The following is a 16,739-nucleotide window of genomic DNA, read 5'->3' on the forward strand; positions in this document are numbered from 1 at the left end:
TGTTTTGAGAGAGAGAAAAAAAAGTGAAAAGACATTTACTCTTCACATTTTGTAGGAAAAGGCTATAAAAACCATCTTAAAACGGGTTGTTTTTCCTATCCGCGGATTTAAGCGACCCCAATAACCTGATATTTAGCCCCTGGAATATGAATTTTACCAGGGGAACCCAGCCATAAAACCTGTATTTTTCCCATAGAACGTGTTTTTTTTTTTTTTTTTTTTTTTTTTTTTTTTTACTGGGAAACCCTCCTGCAAAACACGACTGGGCTAGTTTTGGGCTAGTTTTGAGTAGCAGTTGGGCGGGTTTTGCCATGAAAACCTGCCAACCCTGTTCATAAGCTGCTGTAGGGAAATAACAAGACAACGAAGTGCAGTAAACGAAAAACAGTTTACATTACAAACCACTGTGCTCATAATTAAGATAATACACTACAATAATATGGTAATACACACCAATATGCAATATCAAGCAGCAAAATAAGCTGTTTTGCACAGCTAGAAATAGCTGGACAAGGATGAGACCGGAAGACACAATAATTTGAAAAATTGGCGCGCCCACTCCTAAGTTACGAAAAAGCTGGATAAAGGGGGTGTTTTCATTTAATTTAAGTACTTTTATATGTATATATATACAAAATACATTTTGGTCTGTATAGTGGTTTGTACAGTATACTTGTTTCAGATTCAGTGTTTTCAGTACATCAAGTTAAACAACATGAAAATAAAAAAATTGTGTTAGTGCTTCATATTTGTTTTAAAAGAGAGAGAAAAAATGAAAGGAAAAAAAAAATGGCTGTGACAAAATGGCCTTCTTTTGGGGCAAAAGTGTGTTAAACGACCATTTTTTTTTTTTTTCATTCCTGGACAGCAACAGTGTAAATATTCAATATATGTTTACTTTACAACATAATAAAAGTTTAATCCGCTCAACAACATCGTTCATAAAGCTACGTCCGTTTGGATCACAGAGAGGAGCGAGGTTTTGTTTCGATATCGAGATGTCAAGACTCCTAACGGCTTCATTAGTGTCAATCACTTCGCACATCTGTCCGTCTTCTTGCGTCTGACCAATGGGGTGACGCAGGGGGCGGGCTCAGTCCGGGGGCGGAGTCTGTGTCGATGGCCACGGGAAGCGCAGCTGCATGAACGATCTCGCCGAACCTGCATCCGTGTTTTTCAGCCGCGATTTCCCCCCCTGCGAGCGCCGCGCACGGAACACCCCCGCGGGGAGGCGAGAGAGAGGACTGCGGGGCCGCGGAGGTGCGGCGAAGAGCCAGGCCAGGAAAGGACGCCCGAGTCCGGTTTGATGCTGGCGGCCCGTCCGCCCTTTAAACACGGATGCTGCTGCCGCTGCCGCTGCCGCTGCCGCATTCATAAGGGATCCCTGTTTATCCGAGAGCCCATCGGACGCGTCAACGTCCGCCGTTTTCACATTCGGAGCCGATCGGTAGACGCCAGTCGCACGAACGGACCGTGAGAGCCGAAGCGCGACAGGCGCGGCAGCATCCCTCCCTACCTGCGGCTCTCCAGCGCCTGACAGGCCCAGAGTCATGGGCAACACGCCGGCCGCCAAACGGGGCAACGAGATGGAAAGCGGTGGGTGTCTTTAACGCTTCCCAATCATTCTGTTTAGTCATCATCATCATCGATCATGGCGATCGGCAGCCTCAGATGCTAATCGGGAATATGGTCGTGCATGTGCGAGGCTTCAGCAGAGATGATGCTGATGCTGTCATGGCGATTACAGGCTCAAACAATGTGTTGATGCTTTAATAAGAGCGAGCAGCGCTTCGTTTGAGGTTTTTCTGCGTGTGTTTATGCTGCACCCTGAATATAACATCCCAACGATGGTTGTCAGATTAAAAAAAGGCTCTGTTTGTGTACCTCTGATGGGTTTAGAGAAGGACAGATGTATGGAAGGTCTGAAGAAAACAGCAAGATCTAATATGAAGCAATTTACCAATCTGTCATCGAAAATAACCATATTATTTGACCACTATGTGTCCTTCTCAGTGTCTGTGATGGTTACGGCCCTGCTGGTGTCTTGACGGTTGGGTTTTCGCACCTGGAGCTGTTTAACCCAGGATTAAGTAATCCACGTACCGCACCGTTCATACTAACCTACTAACCCTGGTTTAAGAATTAGGTTGTCAGGTTTTGAGATTTGTACGATCCCAGGATTACTGTTTTTAATGGTTTAACTGAATACTAGGCCATCACGGTTTGACATTTTTTTTTGAAGAGTTTGGAAAACAAAGCAAAATTATTGACGCCATAATTTTGGTGCAATAAAATGTGCTCTAGAACGATCAAACCATTGGCTACTGGCGCTCATGTTAGTAAATAAATATTAGATAAGTCCTTTGATATGTCCCACCCAGCCTTCCTGTTTCGGTATGAAATGTGTCAAAACAGGAACAAAAAGTGCTCACGATCTTTAACCGTTTCCTTCAAATGCTGGCGCTTGAAAGTTTCTGTGACTGTACAGAGCACATGCGTATTTAACGAAGCAAAAATTCTGTAGTTTGCGATTGATTTGTTTGTAGCAAAACAACAACATAATGTATACTTTTGGCAGTGCAAAAATGATGTTAACCCCCTTTAAAAATGCAAGTATAACCTAGGATTACAAGTAGCCTTAACTGAGGGTTACAAAGATTAATATAGTATATCCATATATTTGCATGCAATTTACAGTACAGTACACTACACAAGTTATATTATCATCGCAAAATGTAACTAAATTATCGCCCAGCTCTTAATATGAATTTGGACATACAAGTCCAACTTCATCTGTATATATACCGTACACTCATGTAAAATAATAAATACTATACAGCAAATCTTGCTTGATTGCGTGTATGAATGCAAAATGTGAAGTATATTATTGCCCAGATCTAATCTGCCAAATGCAACTGTAAGGCATGAAGATACTAAGATACTATAAACATGAAGGTCATGATTTCCTGTGTTTCTATTTATATATATAAACAAATTTGACTTGTGACTTGACACAAGACGTTCTGTAAGGAAAACACTACACTGTAAAAAATAATTTGTTGAGTCAATTTAAAATAATTTGTTAACCCGCTGTCTTAAAATTTTAAGTTCAGTCAACTCAAAGTTAACTTGAAATGTTAAGTTGTACTAAGTGACAGCTTAGATATTTGAGGTGATTCAACTTAAAATTTTAAGGTAGCTGGGTAACTTGCCCAGCTTTTAAGGTTAACAAACCAAACAGAACTCAAATATCTAAGTTGTCACTTAGTACAACATTTCAAGTTGACATAAACGTTTTTGAGTTAACTGAGTAAAAAAAAAAATAAGGCAGCAGGGTAACAAATTATTTTAAGTTGACTCAACAAATTGTATGTATGTATTTATTTATTTATTTATTAACAGTGTAGCACAGGGAGTTTAGTGTGATCCTTCCTATTGGCCTGTTGTGGATTTGTTGTGCTACCTCCTTGAAATTTGTCTTTTTTTAAAAAAAATTTATAATTTTTTCTGCATTGAATTTGTGGAAAAAAATTGCAGAGTGGATTTGAAAATGCTGAAATGATTGGAGCTGAAGTACTGCACTTTTATTGGAAGCTAAAGGCATAATAAAATTCAACAAAACATTGAAAACATTGATGTGTAGAACGTTTGGCATGTTATCATGTTTAAATGTCTGTAATGTCTGACATCTGAAATAATGTTTACATATGTTTACGTACATGTTTTTTGTTAAGTATATTTTTATCCATTAGGCTATTATGGCTCATGTAGTCTGATAAAGTGAGAATATGGAGGAAAAAACACCTCCGTCTTATTCAAAGGCCCAAACCGAGAAAAAAATGTGCAATTTGGACAAAAAATAAGATAAAATTTTGATTGCTTGTAATGTAAATCAATGAGATCTTTATAACAATACAGCAGATACTTACATAGAAGAATATAAATAATAGTATATAAATATTATATTAAGATTATATTTAAATCCTTATTTTTGTTATCAAAGCTCTGTAGTTTCAAAACTTATAATGCAGTGCATTACAAAGATGATTGAGAGATGAACAACCAAATGTTCCTTAAAAGCCTGATGGTCATTTTTAATACTCACGTTTGAACATTTTTATAAAAAATAATGTTTGGATAATTAAGCTAAGCTGCTTCAGTCCAGTAAGTGTTCATCTTGCATTATTACTAGTAATATCAGTGTTATTGTAATGTTTACTTTATACAAATTAATAAGGATTTCACTGCAATAATACCCATGCATCACAACCTTCTGAAAGAGGGCATGTAGTAGAAAGGTTTTCAGCAATGTTATTGTCACGTTGATAATTTAATGGCCTTAGAATTCAAATACGATGTTGCTGCTTGTAAAGTGAAGTGTGCTTTCTGTCTCTTCCCACAGTCAAAGAGTTTTTGGCCTTCGCCAGAGAAGATTTCCTCAGGAAATGGGAGAACCCTGCACAGGTAAGAGGACTAGAGGAAGGAAGTGCGTTGAATTTGAGTAGAGAACGAGAAAACGGAAGTGAGGATTTGTGGTTTCATTTGAAATATATCTTAGCGCTCGTTTATTGTTTTCACCAGTACGAGGTATGTTAAATGAGTGTCACCTAGTCACTTAAACCGGGTTTGTGTGCTCTCAGGTGTGGCCATTTGAACAAACCCAGAAGTCTGTATTTGCCACGCAAAACTTGGCAATACACACACTGAAAATAATGCAGTGTGAATGTTTGTCAACACGATTTTAAATGAGACTTTTATTAAATGAATCGAGCATTGAATTACTCATCCACTATTTTAAAACAGACTGTTTTTAATTGATTTTCACAAATCATGTTTTTTTTATTGTGTTATCATGTTTTATTGTGTTAGTTAGTTGTATTTTTTAACATATTTTATTATAAAAACAGTTATACATAGAAAAAAACGTAATTTTTCGATTCATCAAAATATCCACCATTAGCGGCTATTACAGCTTTGCATAATCTGGGCCTAAATTGATTGTATTCTAAACTTAATTGGCAATCAATTGTTGAAGTTATTAAGGTGTGCTGACCCAAAAATCTTTTAAAAACCTGAGCCAAGTTTAAACCAGTAACCAGGCATCACAGCTGGCAAAGGGGCATGTCTGACTTTGACATGCATTTAAATGACATTAATTTAGTTCATTAAGTAATGTGATGTACCAAAATAGTGAAATCTGAAATTAATTAATCGATTAAAAATGATATAGACATATTGAACTTTTTCCCCACAGCCCCTAGAATATTTTGTTGTAGAAACATCTGAATTAATGTTTGATGATTGTGTTGTTTTACGCTTGTTTCTGCTTCTTTTTCACCTGTGTTTTGAGTTGGAGATTCAGTACTCTTTCAGAAGATGTGTAATAGCGCCCCCTACCATATGTGAGCATTGACCCCAAAACCAGTCATAAGTAGCACAGGTATATTTGTAGCAATAGCCAACAATACATTGTATGGGTCAAAATAATAAATTTTTCTTTTATGACAAAATCATTAGGATATTAAGAAAAGATCATATTCCATGAGGATATTTTGTAAATTTCCTACTGTAAATATATCAAAACGAATACATCAAAATCGAAATATATCAGATTCCAGTTTTTCACATAGTCGTATCTCGGCCAAATATTGTTCTGTCCTAGCAAACCATACAACAATAGAAAAGCTTCTTTGTTCAGCTTTCAGATGATGTATAAATCTCAATTTAAATAAAAAAAGATCTTTATGACTCGTTTTGTGGTATAACAGTGAAAACACGGAAAGCTGGAAAATTCCATTAATGGCGGGGAAAGAAGCTGTTCGAAAGCGTCCATCGCTATTTTTTGTGAATGTAGTTGTGCGTTGTAATTGTTGGTTTTCCCCACAGAACACAGCGTGTCTGGAAGACTTTGACCGGTTGAAGACTCTGGGCACTGGTTCATTCGGTCGCGTGATGCTGGTCAGACACCGAGAGACCGGGCAGCACTACGCCATGAAGATCCTTAACAAACAGAAGGTGGGCGGGGCTAATGCCTAAGCTGTGACATCACACTTAGACACGATGACAAAAGACATTACGTCAAGATGTCGTTTCATCGTCTCTCTTTAGGTTGTGAAGCTGAAGCAGATCGAACACACTCTAAATGAGAAGCGGATACTGCAGGCCGTCAGCTTCCCTTTCTTAGTGCGACTGGAATACTCTTTCAAGGTGAATATTGTTTGACATATCAATAGTTGGATGATGTACCGCACATAAAGGACATGCTCGATAACGTGTGCTTGTTTCAGGACAACACTAATCTCTACATGGTGATGCAGTATGTTCAGGGAGGAGAGATGTTTTCACACCTGCGTAGAATCGGCAGATTCAGGTGAATATGTTTATATTCCAGATGTGCTTTATTAGTGCCTGAGGGAAAACGCAGCGCACAAGAACATGCAGCATACAGAGCACAAATAGGCATATCCGCCAACCGTTAGAGCGGGCGTAGCCATTTGTAAGTTTTATGGGTCTGGCTATTTTTAGCTGCACAAAACAGCTTGTTTTGCTGCTTGATATTGCAAATTGGTACGGCTTACCATATTATTGTAGTGCATTAATTATGCACACACTGGTTTGTAGTGCAAACAGTTTTACCATTTACTGCACATTGTTATTCTTCTCAGTATTTCCCTATAGCGGCTAATGAACCACAAGTCTCGCCCATAGGCTTACTTCCACGTTGAGGAATAAGGTGGATATATAACTTAAATTTAAACCTGACTGCAAATTATTTGCATCTGGTTTATGTTTGGGTGTCGGGTGTAATACATTATTAAGTAATTGCAATAAAAACTATATAGACTATAGAACAATTCTGTATAAAAATAAAAATGTGGTTTTAACGTTAATTTTATCAACTAATGCTAAAATGTTTGCGTTAAATGTTTTTAATGTAAATTCAATAGTTTGGTTAGTTTAAGAATTTAAATAGTTTTTATTATTTATTTGAAATTATTAAAAGAGCTTTTTCATGTCTGTTCTTGTATTGTTCAACTGCTTGAAAAAAGTAATTAGTAATCAGTAATGCAATACTTTTTTGTGAGAGTAGTAGTATGTTTAATAGTAACATAGTAGTATAATAATAGTATATATTATAGTAATTTGTATATATTAGTATATATTATAGTAAACCCCGGTTTACTATTACACTTCCAAAAAAAAAAAAAAAAAACCCTTTTTTTTTTTTTTTTTTTTTTATTATTTATTTATTTATTTATTTTTTTACAACTATACACATACACTACAAGTCAGAGGTTTGGGCACATGTACTCATGCTTCTTTCTTACATTTTATAGTAATAGTTATTGAAACTAGGGGCATTGCTAGACCATATTACTACTAAATAAATTTGTGTCAGTGGGATTGTCATATACCGACCTGAGAATCATTTTCTCATAGCATTTCAGTACTAGTGATGGCAGATTTGAGAATGAATCACTCTTTTGATCAAATCAGTCAAATGGGTTTGCAAGGCAATTCAGTTTGATTAATTCGGACGGTTCACTCATGCAGTGGCTCGTTTGCAGCAATTTCTCACACCGCAATAGTAACAAGATATTTTAAAAGACATAAAAAGAGCACTGGATGAGATGAATATTTACCATACAATCCAGTGTAAGACAAAACCTGCAAGTGTCTACTATAATTTGTTAATGATGAAGAAGCTCTTTATTGCACATGCAGCTTGTGAATGATGGGCTATATCCAAAACATTGTTTAAATGCAGTATAAAAACTACGCTTTTTTGATGGGTGAACTGTGACCCAGTACTGATGAAAGAATAGAAACATATCAGGAAATATAGGAATGATGTTGTGATGAAAATATATTAAAATGAAATTAAATAAAAACTATTATCTAGATTCCAGCTCTGCTAACTCGCTTTTTACAGTCACCTTTTTCACATGTATGATGGACATGCTTCTCCTCACTATCTGGTTCAATTAATTCATCAAATATCAAAATATCCAAAATGTCCATAAACATAAAGTCAGTCAAATGTGCGTGAAGACTTAATGCTTAGAAAATGCTTAGAAAACAGGCTGCATGTACTTTTTTATTAATTAATTAATTATTATTATTATTATTTTTTTGCCACAATCTTGTTGCATGCATGTAAATTGCACAAAAAAAAAAAATATATATATATATATACATATATATATATATGAGACATAATAATAACAGGTCACCCAAGCAGTCTGCACATTTGTGCTTGTATTCTTTGGCTCATTTTCATGTTTCTGTTTGTTAATGCACATAATGTGAGACTGTGGTTTCATCTCAGTTGTGCACTAAAATGAGCCACTTTGCAGCATCAACATGTACAGCTGCATTTAAAAATGTATGAATGTTATTTCATTAGAGAACAACAAAATATCAAAGAGACTGATGCTGTTGGAGTTTTTCGGCTTCAGTTTCCTTCATCAGTTTTGTACCTCACTAGCTTCTTTTTGATAAATCGTGAAAAGCGTGTTTGTGCTGTTTCTGTGCTTATTTGTGTGAATCTGTTTTATTATTTTAGCTCTGCTGTAATAGTTTTCAACAACTTTCTTGTAACTGTATCTTTTCTCGTTTCTCTTTCTTCCTGGCTTTTCCCTCTTGCTGTCTTTCTCTTACGTAGTGAACCCCATGCGCGGTTTTATGCTTCACAAATAGTTTTGACATTTGAATATCTGCATGCCCTTGACCTGATCTACAGAGACCTTAAACCAGAGAACCTCCTCATTGATCAGCAAGGCTATTTACAGGTAATCAACACATGCACACAAATGAGTTACATTCAAATACATAATGCTTAGTAAATGAACAGTCTGAAATAGACACAACACTCATTGATATGACTGACTAGCTACAAAACATTAGCACCTATTTTTTGTTCACTTGAATCAATTTTGAGAGTTTTTTTTAGGCTGCATTCACACGTTAAAGTAGTTAAAGCACACAGTGTTTCCATACATTGTGTGGCTTTTTAAATATTGCCTATATCAGACGTTATGATAGCATGGTCATCATAATTTTGTATAATTATATCAGGGTTGGAAATTAGTGAGGGCTTGTGGCAAAAATGCCACCAAAATGAGTAAAAATGCCCATACATTCAAGACAAAAGGGCAAAAAATGCCCCTGCACAATTAAACAACATATTACGGCTGTCACGATTAAAATGAAATGTAAATGAATGAAAATTTGTGGAATTACATTTAGATTCACTCACACGGCGTTAGATTTCTTTTATGCCCTGTTTTGTGCAGCGTTGAGTCTAATAACCAATCAAATGCATTTCTGTTGAACTTAAAAATGCATTGGCCAATCAGAGGCACTTAGATTAGTCAGCGCTGTTGTTGAGTGTGCATGCTCGCAAATTCTTTCATCATAAACAACACAGTGCAGATACGATGAAAAATTATAGATTAATTATAGATGTTTGTCTGTGAAACCAGAATTTATATATATCTATATTGATAATAATTATTTTTATAATATAAAGAGCAATAATCTACAATAATGATTTTTGTCATAATATTGCAGACCTATGAGCTCCTGTTTTTTACATGTATAATTTAAATACAATTTTAAACAGTCTATTTTTTTTTTTTACTGAAAACAGTTTAAAATATTGATTAAAGTAATTGGGTATATTGAAGTATTTGACATTAAAGACAACATATGGTTTTTAATAAGGTGATTATAAAATTTTCCCCTTAAAAATGTAAAAAAAATTAAAAAGTTCTCTGACTCTGAATCATATAATATTCAGTTATCAGATGGGTTTTGGACCAGCATTCAATTTTTGAATTAATCACCAGTTAATTAGTAATTAGTATAATATAAATGTTGTACTATCATCATTTGTGGCCTGCTTTACATTAATATACATTCTAAACGTTATATTTAATATTGTGCAATTTGGAAAATAATTTAAAGTCATGTAAATTGATGGTAAATCAAGCACATATGGTGACAAATGTCATATTTGGTGTGATTTTGCTGTAACTCATCTGCTCCACAAACAATGGGTACAAAAAACAAAGAAATTGCAGTGTAAATGTAGCCAAAATTGTGTCTGTGATGTAAGCAGGGAGGGTGTGCTTTCAATCACACACCGCTCATAATCTCACCATTACTGCCCTCTCTTGGCTAATTTGACATGTGGCATCCTCAAATGTTTCTGGCACGAGGCATGCATGTACTGTGCATAATATATCACAACGTCATCTGTGGGAAATTTGGTTTCAGGTGACAGACTTTGGTTTCGCAAAGCGGGTCAAGGGTCGCACGTGGACATTGTGCGGCACCCCGGAGTATCTGGCCCCAGAGATCATCCTCAGCAAGGTGAGCCGTGCTGTCCTAGTTTCTCTGAAGAGACTGAGACACGTCCACAACGTATGCGGCTAAACGACAGCAGTCCCAGTGTAATTAATGAAGCGTCTGCACCGCAAGAGCCTAATGATGCAACTCGCCTTGAGCTGACAGATGCTTTTTGTGCTCCACAGCTACTCTGAACACTTTATTTGACTGAAATAACACAATTTGATATTTAAATATAAAATAGACTATTAGTTTGTTTTTTTTTTCCTTCATGTTTTGGCTATTTTGCTCATCAAGGCTACATCTATTTGATTGGAGATACAATAACTATTGTGAAATAATATTGCAATTTAAAATAACTGTTCTCTGTTTAAATATATGTTAAAATGTAATTTATTTCTGTGATCAAAGCTGAATTTTTAGCATCATTACTCCAATCTTCAGTGTCACATACCTTTCTTGTTTTTGATAAATAAAATGTTCAAAAGAACATTTGAAATAAAAAATGTTTATAAGATTATAAATGTATTTACTTTCACTTTTGATACATTTAAAGCATCCTTGCTGAATACAAATATTAATTTATTTCTTTTAACCAAACATTTTAATGGTGGTGTTCACAGTTTCCACAAAAAAATATGAAGCAGCACCACTGTTTTCAACATTGATAATAATCATAAATGTTTCTAGAGCTGATTTTTGAAGAAGTAATGATGCTGAAAATTCAGGTACTGACATTCACTCCATTGATGATGTCTAATATCTCTGATGATTTTCTCTATTAGGGTTATAATAAGGCTGTGGACTGGTGGGCTCTGGGTGTGCTGATGTACGAGATGGCTGCGGGTTATCCTCCGTTTTTTGCTGATCAACCCATTCAGATTTACGAAAAGATTGTCTCAGGAAAGGTAATTTTACCAGAACATAAAACTGTAGCATTTAGATTGAAAATGAATGAAATCTGCGATATCTGAGATTCTTATCTTCCGCCCACCCCAGTTTACTTAAACCCAGTTTTAACCCCTGTCTTTTCACAGGTACGATTCCCGTCACACTTCAGCTCCGACCTGAAGGACCTGTTGAGAAACCTGCTGCAGGTGGATCTCACCAAACGCTACGGCAACCTTAAAAACGGAGTTAACGATATCAAAGGACACAAGTGGTTCTCAACTACTGACTGGATAGCCATTTACCAGCGGAGGGTGAGAAACACACACAGTCCCTTTCATCACGGATAGTGATCTGATGTACTCAGTGCTTTTGCCCCTAAAGCCCAATCAGTAAGGCTTGTATTATACTGGATGTTATTAAGTGTTGGGGGTAAAGCTTTACAAGTAACATGAGCTATGTAATCAGATTACTTTTTAAGTAACTAGTAAAGTAACATGTTACTTTTAAAGTTACTTTTTCAAATAACTAACACAAGTTCCTTTGTTTTCTCATTTATTCACTGACATCTGTCCTGTCCCCATGTTGAGAGAAATTGGGAGTGGGAGACAGAGGCACTACCTTCAGCCTGAGGCTTATTCATTTCACTTTTGGTGTGAAAGAGCCTTTACACTTGCCAAAAATATAGCTTTTGGGTTTTTTGTTATTAAAAATAAATAAGCAAACCCAGCCCAGGTGACAAAAAGTAATGCAAAAGTAACGTAATGCATTGCTTTCCATAAAAGGTAACTAATGCATTTAGCTACTTTTTTAAAGGAGTAATGCAATATTGTAATGCATTACATTTAAAAGCAACTTGCCAACACTAGTATTATTATATTCAAAAATAATAATTGGTGTGTCAATAAGATTTCAAAGCAAATATCATGCAAATATCAATATTTGACCTACTTTACATGTAAAGTCCACTTCCAAAACATAGATTCACATATAATGTACTCACCCCCTTGTTATCCAAGATGTTCATGTCTTTCTTTCTTCAGTTGTAAAGAAATTATGTTTTTTGAGGAAAACATTTCAGCATTTTTCTCCATATAATGGACTGATATGGTGCCCCGATTTTGAACTTTCAAAATGCAGTTTAAATGCAGATTCAAACGATCCCAAATGCAGTTTAAATGATCCCAGCTGAGGAAGAAGGGTCTTATCTAGTGTAACGATCGGTTATCTTCATTTTAAAAACCGTTTAAACGCTCGTCTTGTCTTACTCTCCCTGAACTCTGTGTATTCTGGCTCAAGACAGTTAGGGTATGTTGAAAAACTCCAATCGTATTTTCTCCCTCAACTTCAAAAATCATTTCAAAATCATCCTACATCACTGCAGAAGTACCGACCCAGTCTTTGCAAAGTGAACATGCAAAGATGATGAAACACCCTTAACAAAAAAGGTAAAACAGCGATATAAGTGGAGTTTGAAGTTGAGGGAGAACATGAGGTGGGAGTTTTTCGACATACCCTAACTGTCATGAGCTGTAAAAAAAAGTCCAGGCAGAGTAAGACAGGATGAGTGTTTGACATTAAAAAGTATATAAAATTGTATTATTTTAATGAAAATAACCGATCGGTATGCTAGATAAGACCCTTCTTTCTTGGCTGGGATTGTTTACAACTGCATTTGGGATCGTTTGAATCTGCATTTAAACTGCATTTTGGAAGTTCAAAATCGGGGCACCCTATCAGTCCATTATATGGAGAAAAATGCTGAAATGTTTTCCTCAAAAAACATAATTTCTTTACGACTGAAGAAAGAAAGACATGAACATCTTGGATGACAAGGGGGTGAGTAAATTATATGTGAATCTTTGTTTTGGAAGTGGACTTCTCCTTTAATATACATCAGTATCTATTTTAAACATATTTTTCGTTCCTTTTTCTGTAATAATAAATTTAGAGCAATTTGGAAAATATTTTATAATGCTTGTCATGGGTAAATCAAATCTAAATTATGACACATGTTGTATTTGATCAACAAAAACATCAAATTCAGTGCAATTTCATGTTTAGGGGTTTAAGCATGTAGCACTGAAACGCTATTGTAATTGTTAGAATGGTCCATGTGAAACTGATCGTGCAGACCAAACCATAAGTCGTAGAGACTTGAAACTTGGAGAGATAGTAGTACTCACAGCACTGACAACATCACCAAGGCTCATCCCAATCGGCCTGACGGAGGCGCTACATCGATCAAAAGTACAAAATCGCTCATAACTCCTAAACAGTCAGTCACAGACTCAAGTATCTTATGTCGTTGGAATCCTTGGCTCACAACGGATAAAATGCACGCCTCATTGTGAACCTAGCGAAATTGTCAGGTATTTTGGCTTTTTTTAAAAAAAACTACTTTTGCGAACTAGTCCTGGGAATTAATCCAGAAAGATTCTCTGGAGAGTGAATATCAGTAACTTTCGACTCGCCATTGCAAAGGGACGACAAAACGTTCAAAAGGGGCGGGGCCATTTTTAGTACTCCTGCATGGAATGAGATATCATCGCCTCTTCATTCCGGACAACTTTGCCTCTAGAACCACTGCTGTCAGTCAAATAATTTGTTAAATGATCTAGAAGATGTACAGTAAAAAACCTACTTTTGCAAACTAGTCCTAGGTTTTTTTACTCAATCTAGAAAAAAAAAACACTGTGATACAATTCTGTTGGACTCTCTAGGTTAATAATGATCAAAAAATGTTGAAATGTACCCTTTGGGAAGCTATAATGGGGTCGTTTAGAAAAGAGGCCTGGCCAAATTTACCAAAAATCCTATAAAGCTTAAAGGAAAACTCGACGAAACTAGCTGAGAACATGCGGCAAGTGATTCTAAACAAGCATGCAAAGTTTTAAGTAGATCGGACCTTAGCTGGCACTATAACAGTCGTAAATGTTACAAAACAACATTTATATGGTAAATTAGCTGGATTTGCCAAAAATGCTTTAAATGATTGATTTGGTGGCTTGCTAAATAATGTTTATTTGCATATGTGCTTAAATGCTTAAAAGCGCTTAAACCTCTGTAATTGCTGCTTGCAGTTATATTCTAATTTAATTTCATTAACATAACATATTCATAATGTAATTTAATATCAGTAACATTTAATTAGTGTGTGAAATCAGTATGAATAACTTGGTTTTCTGTTTTTAATTTTCAGACTTAGTAACATAATTAGTAACATTTAAACTAAATTTTGAAAGCAAATATCAATTTTTATGATCTACTTCACATTAATATAAATCTATGATTTTTTTAAATATGTTTTGCACTATGTAATACTGTATATAGGGCAATTAGGAAAATATTTTATGATCCATGTCGAGAGTTAATCAAGCACAAATTATGACAAAGATGAACAGAAACATGTCAAATTCTGTGTAATTTTAGTGAAAAATGTAAAAGGGGATTGAAATTATCATTGTCATACGTAATGCAAACGAAGAAATGAAATGTTGATATTGTTGAGTACTGAAAAACAAATAAAGCATTTCATCCATATTTCATACTCAAATGTTATCTATCAAGCGGAAAAGCACAATAATATGAACTAAATAATAAAATATGATCTCTTGTGCATTTTCGCAGGTGGAGGCCCCATTTGTGCCTAAATGCAGAGGTCCCGGGGACACCAGCAACTTCGACGATTATGAGGAAGAAGAGATCCGTGTGTCGTTCACGGAGAAGTGTGCAAAAGAATTTGCAGAGTTCTAGGGGAATAAGTGATAGAAATCAGAGAAAGAGAGAGAGAAATATAGGTGGAGTGAAAGAGAGAGAGAACGAGAAAAAGTGCATGAATCTTAAAACCGATCCTTCCTCCTGTTAAACAGCAGAGAAACCAGCGGAAGAGTGCAGAGAAGACCTCCAGGGATAAACAGTGAGGCCTTTATCATCTCCTCTATTTTAATCATGTTTGTAATTTTCTCTTTTTTTTTCTTTTTTTTTTTTTTAATCTCTGTTCATGTGATATTAATCATGATGGATTTGATAGGGTGTAATTGTTGGCCTGTGGACTGGGATAGTTGTCGCCGCACAAAGACAGACGGGGTTAGTTATTGTCTTTTCAGAGATTATCTCTAATCTTGAGCAGTTACCGCTAAAGTGCAAGTTCTCCACTAGGTCACCATAACAACCATACAGAAAAATAGAAAAAAAAAAAAAAAAAAAAAAAAGAAAAAAAAAAAATGTATTCCAGTGTAATAACCGAAATATTTTTGGTCCTGTATAATGTCATGTGTTTCTTTATTCTTAAAAATGCACTGAAGGGATGACAAAGTGAAAATGGCATAGAAAAGAAGCCATGATTTCATCAAACGAGCACCTCTTTTGTTTTTCTTCTTCTTTCAGCTGTAGGTCCACCGCGCTCTGTAAAATATTCACTGATGAACTTTGAACTTTCACCTATGAAATGTGCCATGAAATCCTACAAGTGTCAATATTCTGACTCGTCAGTTGTTTCATTAATTATAGCTGACAGATAGCACGGGCCCTAAAGGCTGCGACGACGGGGCCGACGGCCTTCACTGCGTCAAGCCTTCGTGCAGAGGAGAGGATGAATGTTTTTGTTTCGTTCGTTTGGTATTGTTAATACTATAATTGTTACGGTTCTCATTGGGTTCTACATTTATAAAACCTGACGAAACTGCACACGCTTTGTGCGCGATTTCACGCGGCGAAGCCTCGCGGGCGACGCGAGCTCTCTGCGTTTTCGCCATTTCTTCCCCCTTTATTCTTCCATTTCTGCATTTTTAAATAGGCAAAGTCTTCTCTCTGAATGGGTGCAGTGCATCTGGCTCCTTTTTGGGTGAGAATTTCTTACACGCAACTCTCTAGGCTACAAATATCTCCTAAGCTGGAGGTGAACTCAGTGGATACCAGTGCTTACTCCTGAGGACATGGTTCAAGTTAATTGTGATATTTTGCACCACAAGAATCATTCCAATAAAGTATTACTATAAATACCAAAAAGGTTTTTTCTGTCCCTTTATGTGTAATAGTGGAAACACCTAACATTGCACTGAGGTCTTAAAGAGTTAGTTCTCCCAAAAATGAAAATTCTGTTATTAATTACTCGTAAACCCGTAAGACCTTGAAACACAAATTAAGATATTTTTGATGAAATCCGAGATAGCAAGAGTACTACCACGTTCAAGGCCTAGAAAGGTGCCAAGCACATCGACAAAATAGTCCATGTGACATCAGTGGTTCGATCGTAATTTTATGAAGCTACGAGAATACTTTTTGTGCACAAAGAAGAAAAAACTATGTAGAGTATCACAATGCTTAGAGCAAAGTGCACATATGTGTCATGATAAAATCACCTTAAAATTACAAATGAACCACAGATGTCACATGGACTATTTTGTTGATGTTCTTGGTACCTTTCTGGGCCTTGAATGTGGTTGAATGTGTGCTGTCTATGGAGGGTCAGAAAGCTCTTGAATTTCATCAAAAAT

General features: G+C 35.9%; 1 protein-coding gene across 1 annotated transcript; it reads left to right on the top strand.

Moving 5' to 3' along the window:
- The first annotated feature begins 1,094 nt into the window (after positions 1 to 1,094).
- prkacab (protein kinase, cAMP-dependent, catalytic, alpha, genome duplicate b) lies at positions 1,095 to 16,246 on the top strand. The gene is made up of 10 exons (XM_051114751.1): positions 1,095 to 1,596; positions 4,403 to 4,464; positions 5,887 to 6,015; positions 6,109 to 6,207; positions 6,288 to 6,370; positions 8,666 to 8,792; positions 10,282 to 10,377; positions 11,139 to 11,261; positions 11,391 to 11,555; positions 14,872 to 16,246. The coding sequence occupies exons 1-10, from the start codon at positions 1,551 to 1,553 to the stop codon at positions 14,995 to 14,997; spliced, it is 1,056 nt and encodes a 351-aa protein (XP_050970708.1). The 5' UTR covers positions 1,095 to 1,550; the 3' UTR covers positions 14,998 to 16,246.
- The last annotated feature ends 493 nt before the right edge of the window (positions 16,247 to 16,739 follow it).

Source organism: Labeo rohita, chromosome 1, assembly GCF_022985175.1.
Source record: "Labeo rohita strain BAU-BD-2019 chromosome 1, IGBB_LRoh.1.0, whole genome shotgun sequence".
Lineage (NCBI taxonomy): Eukaryota > Metazoa > Chordata > Actinopteri > Cypriniformes > Cyprinidae > Labeo > Labeo rohita.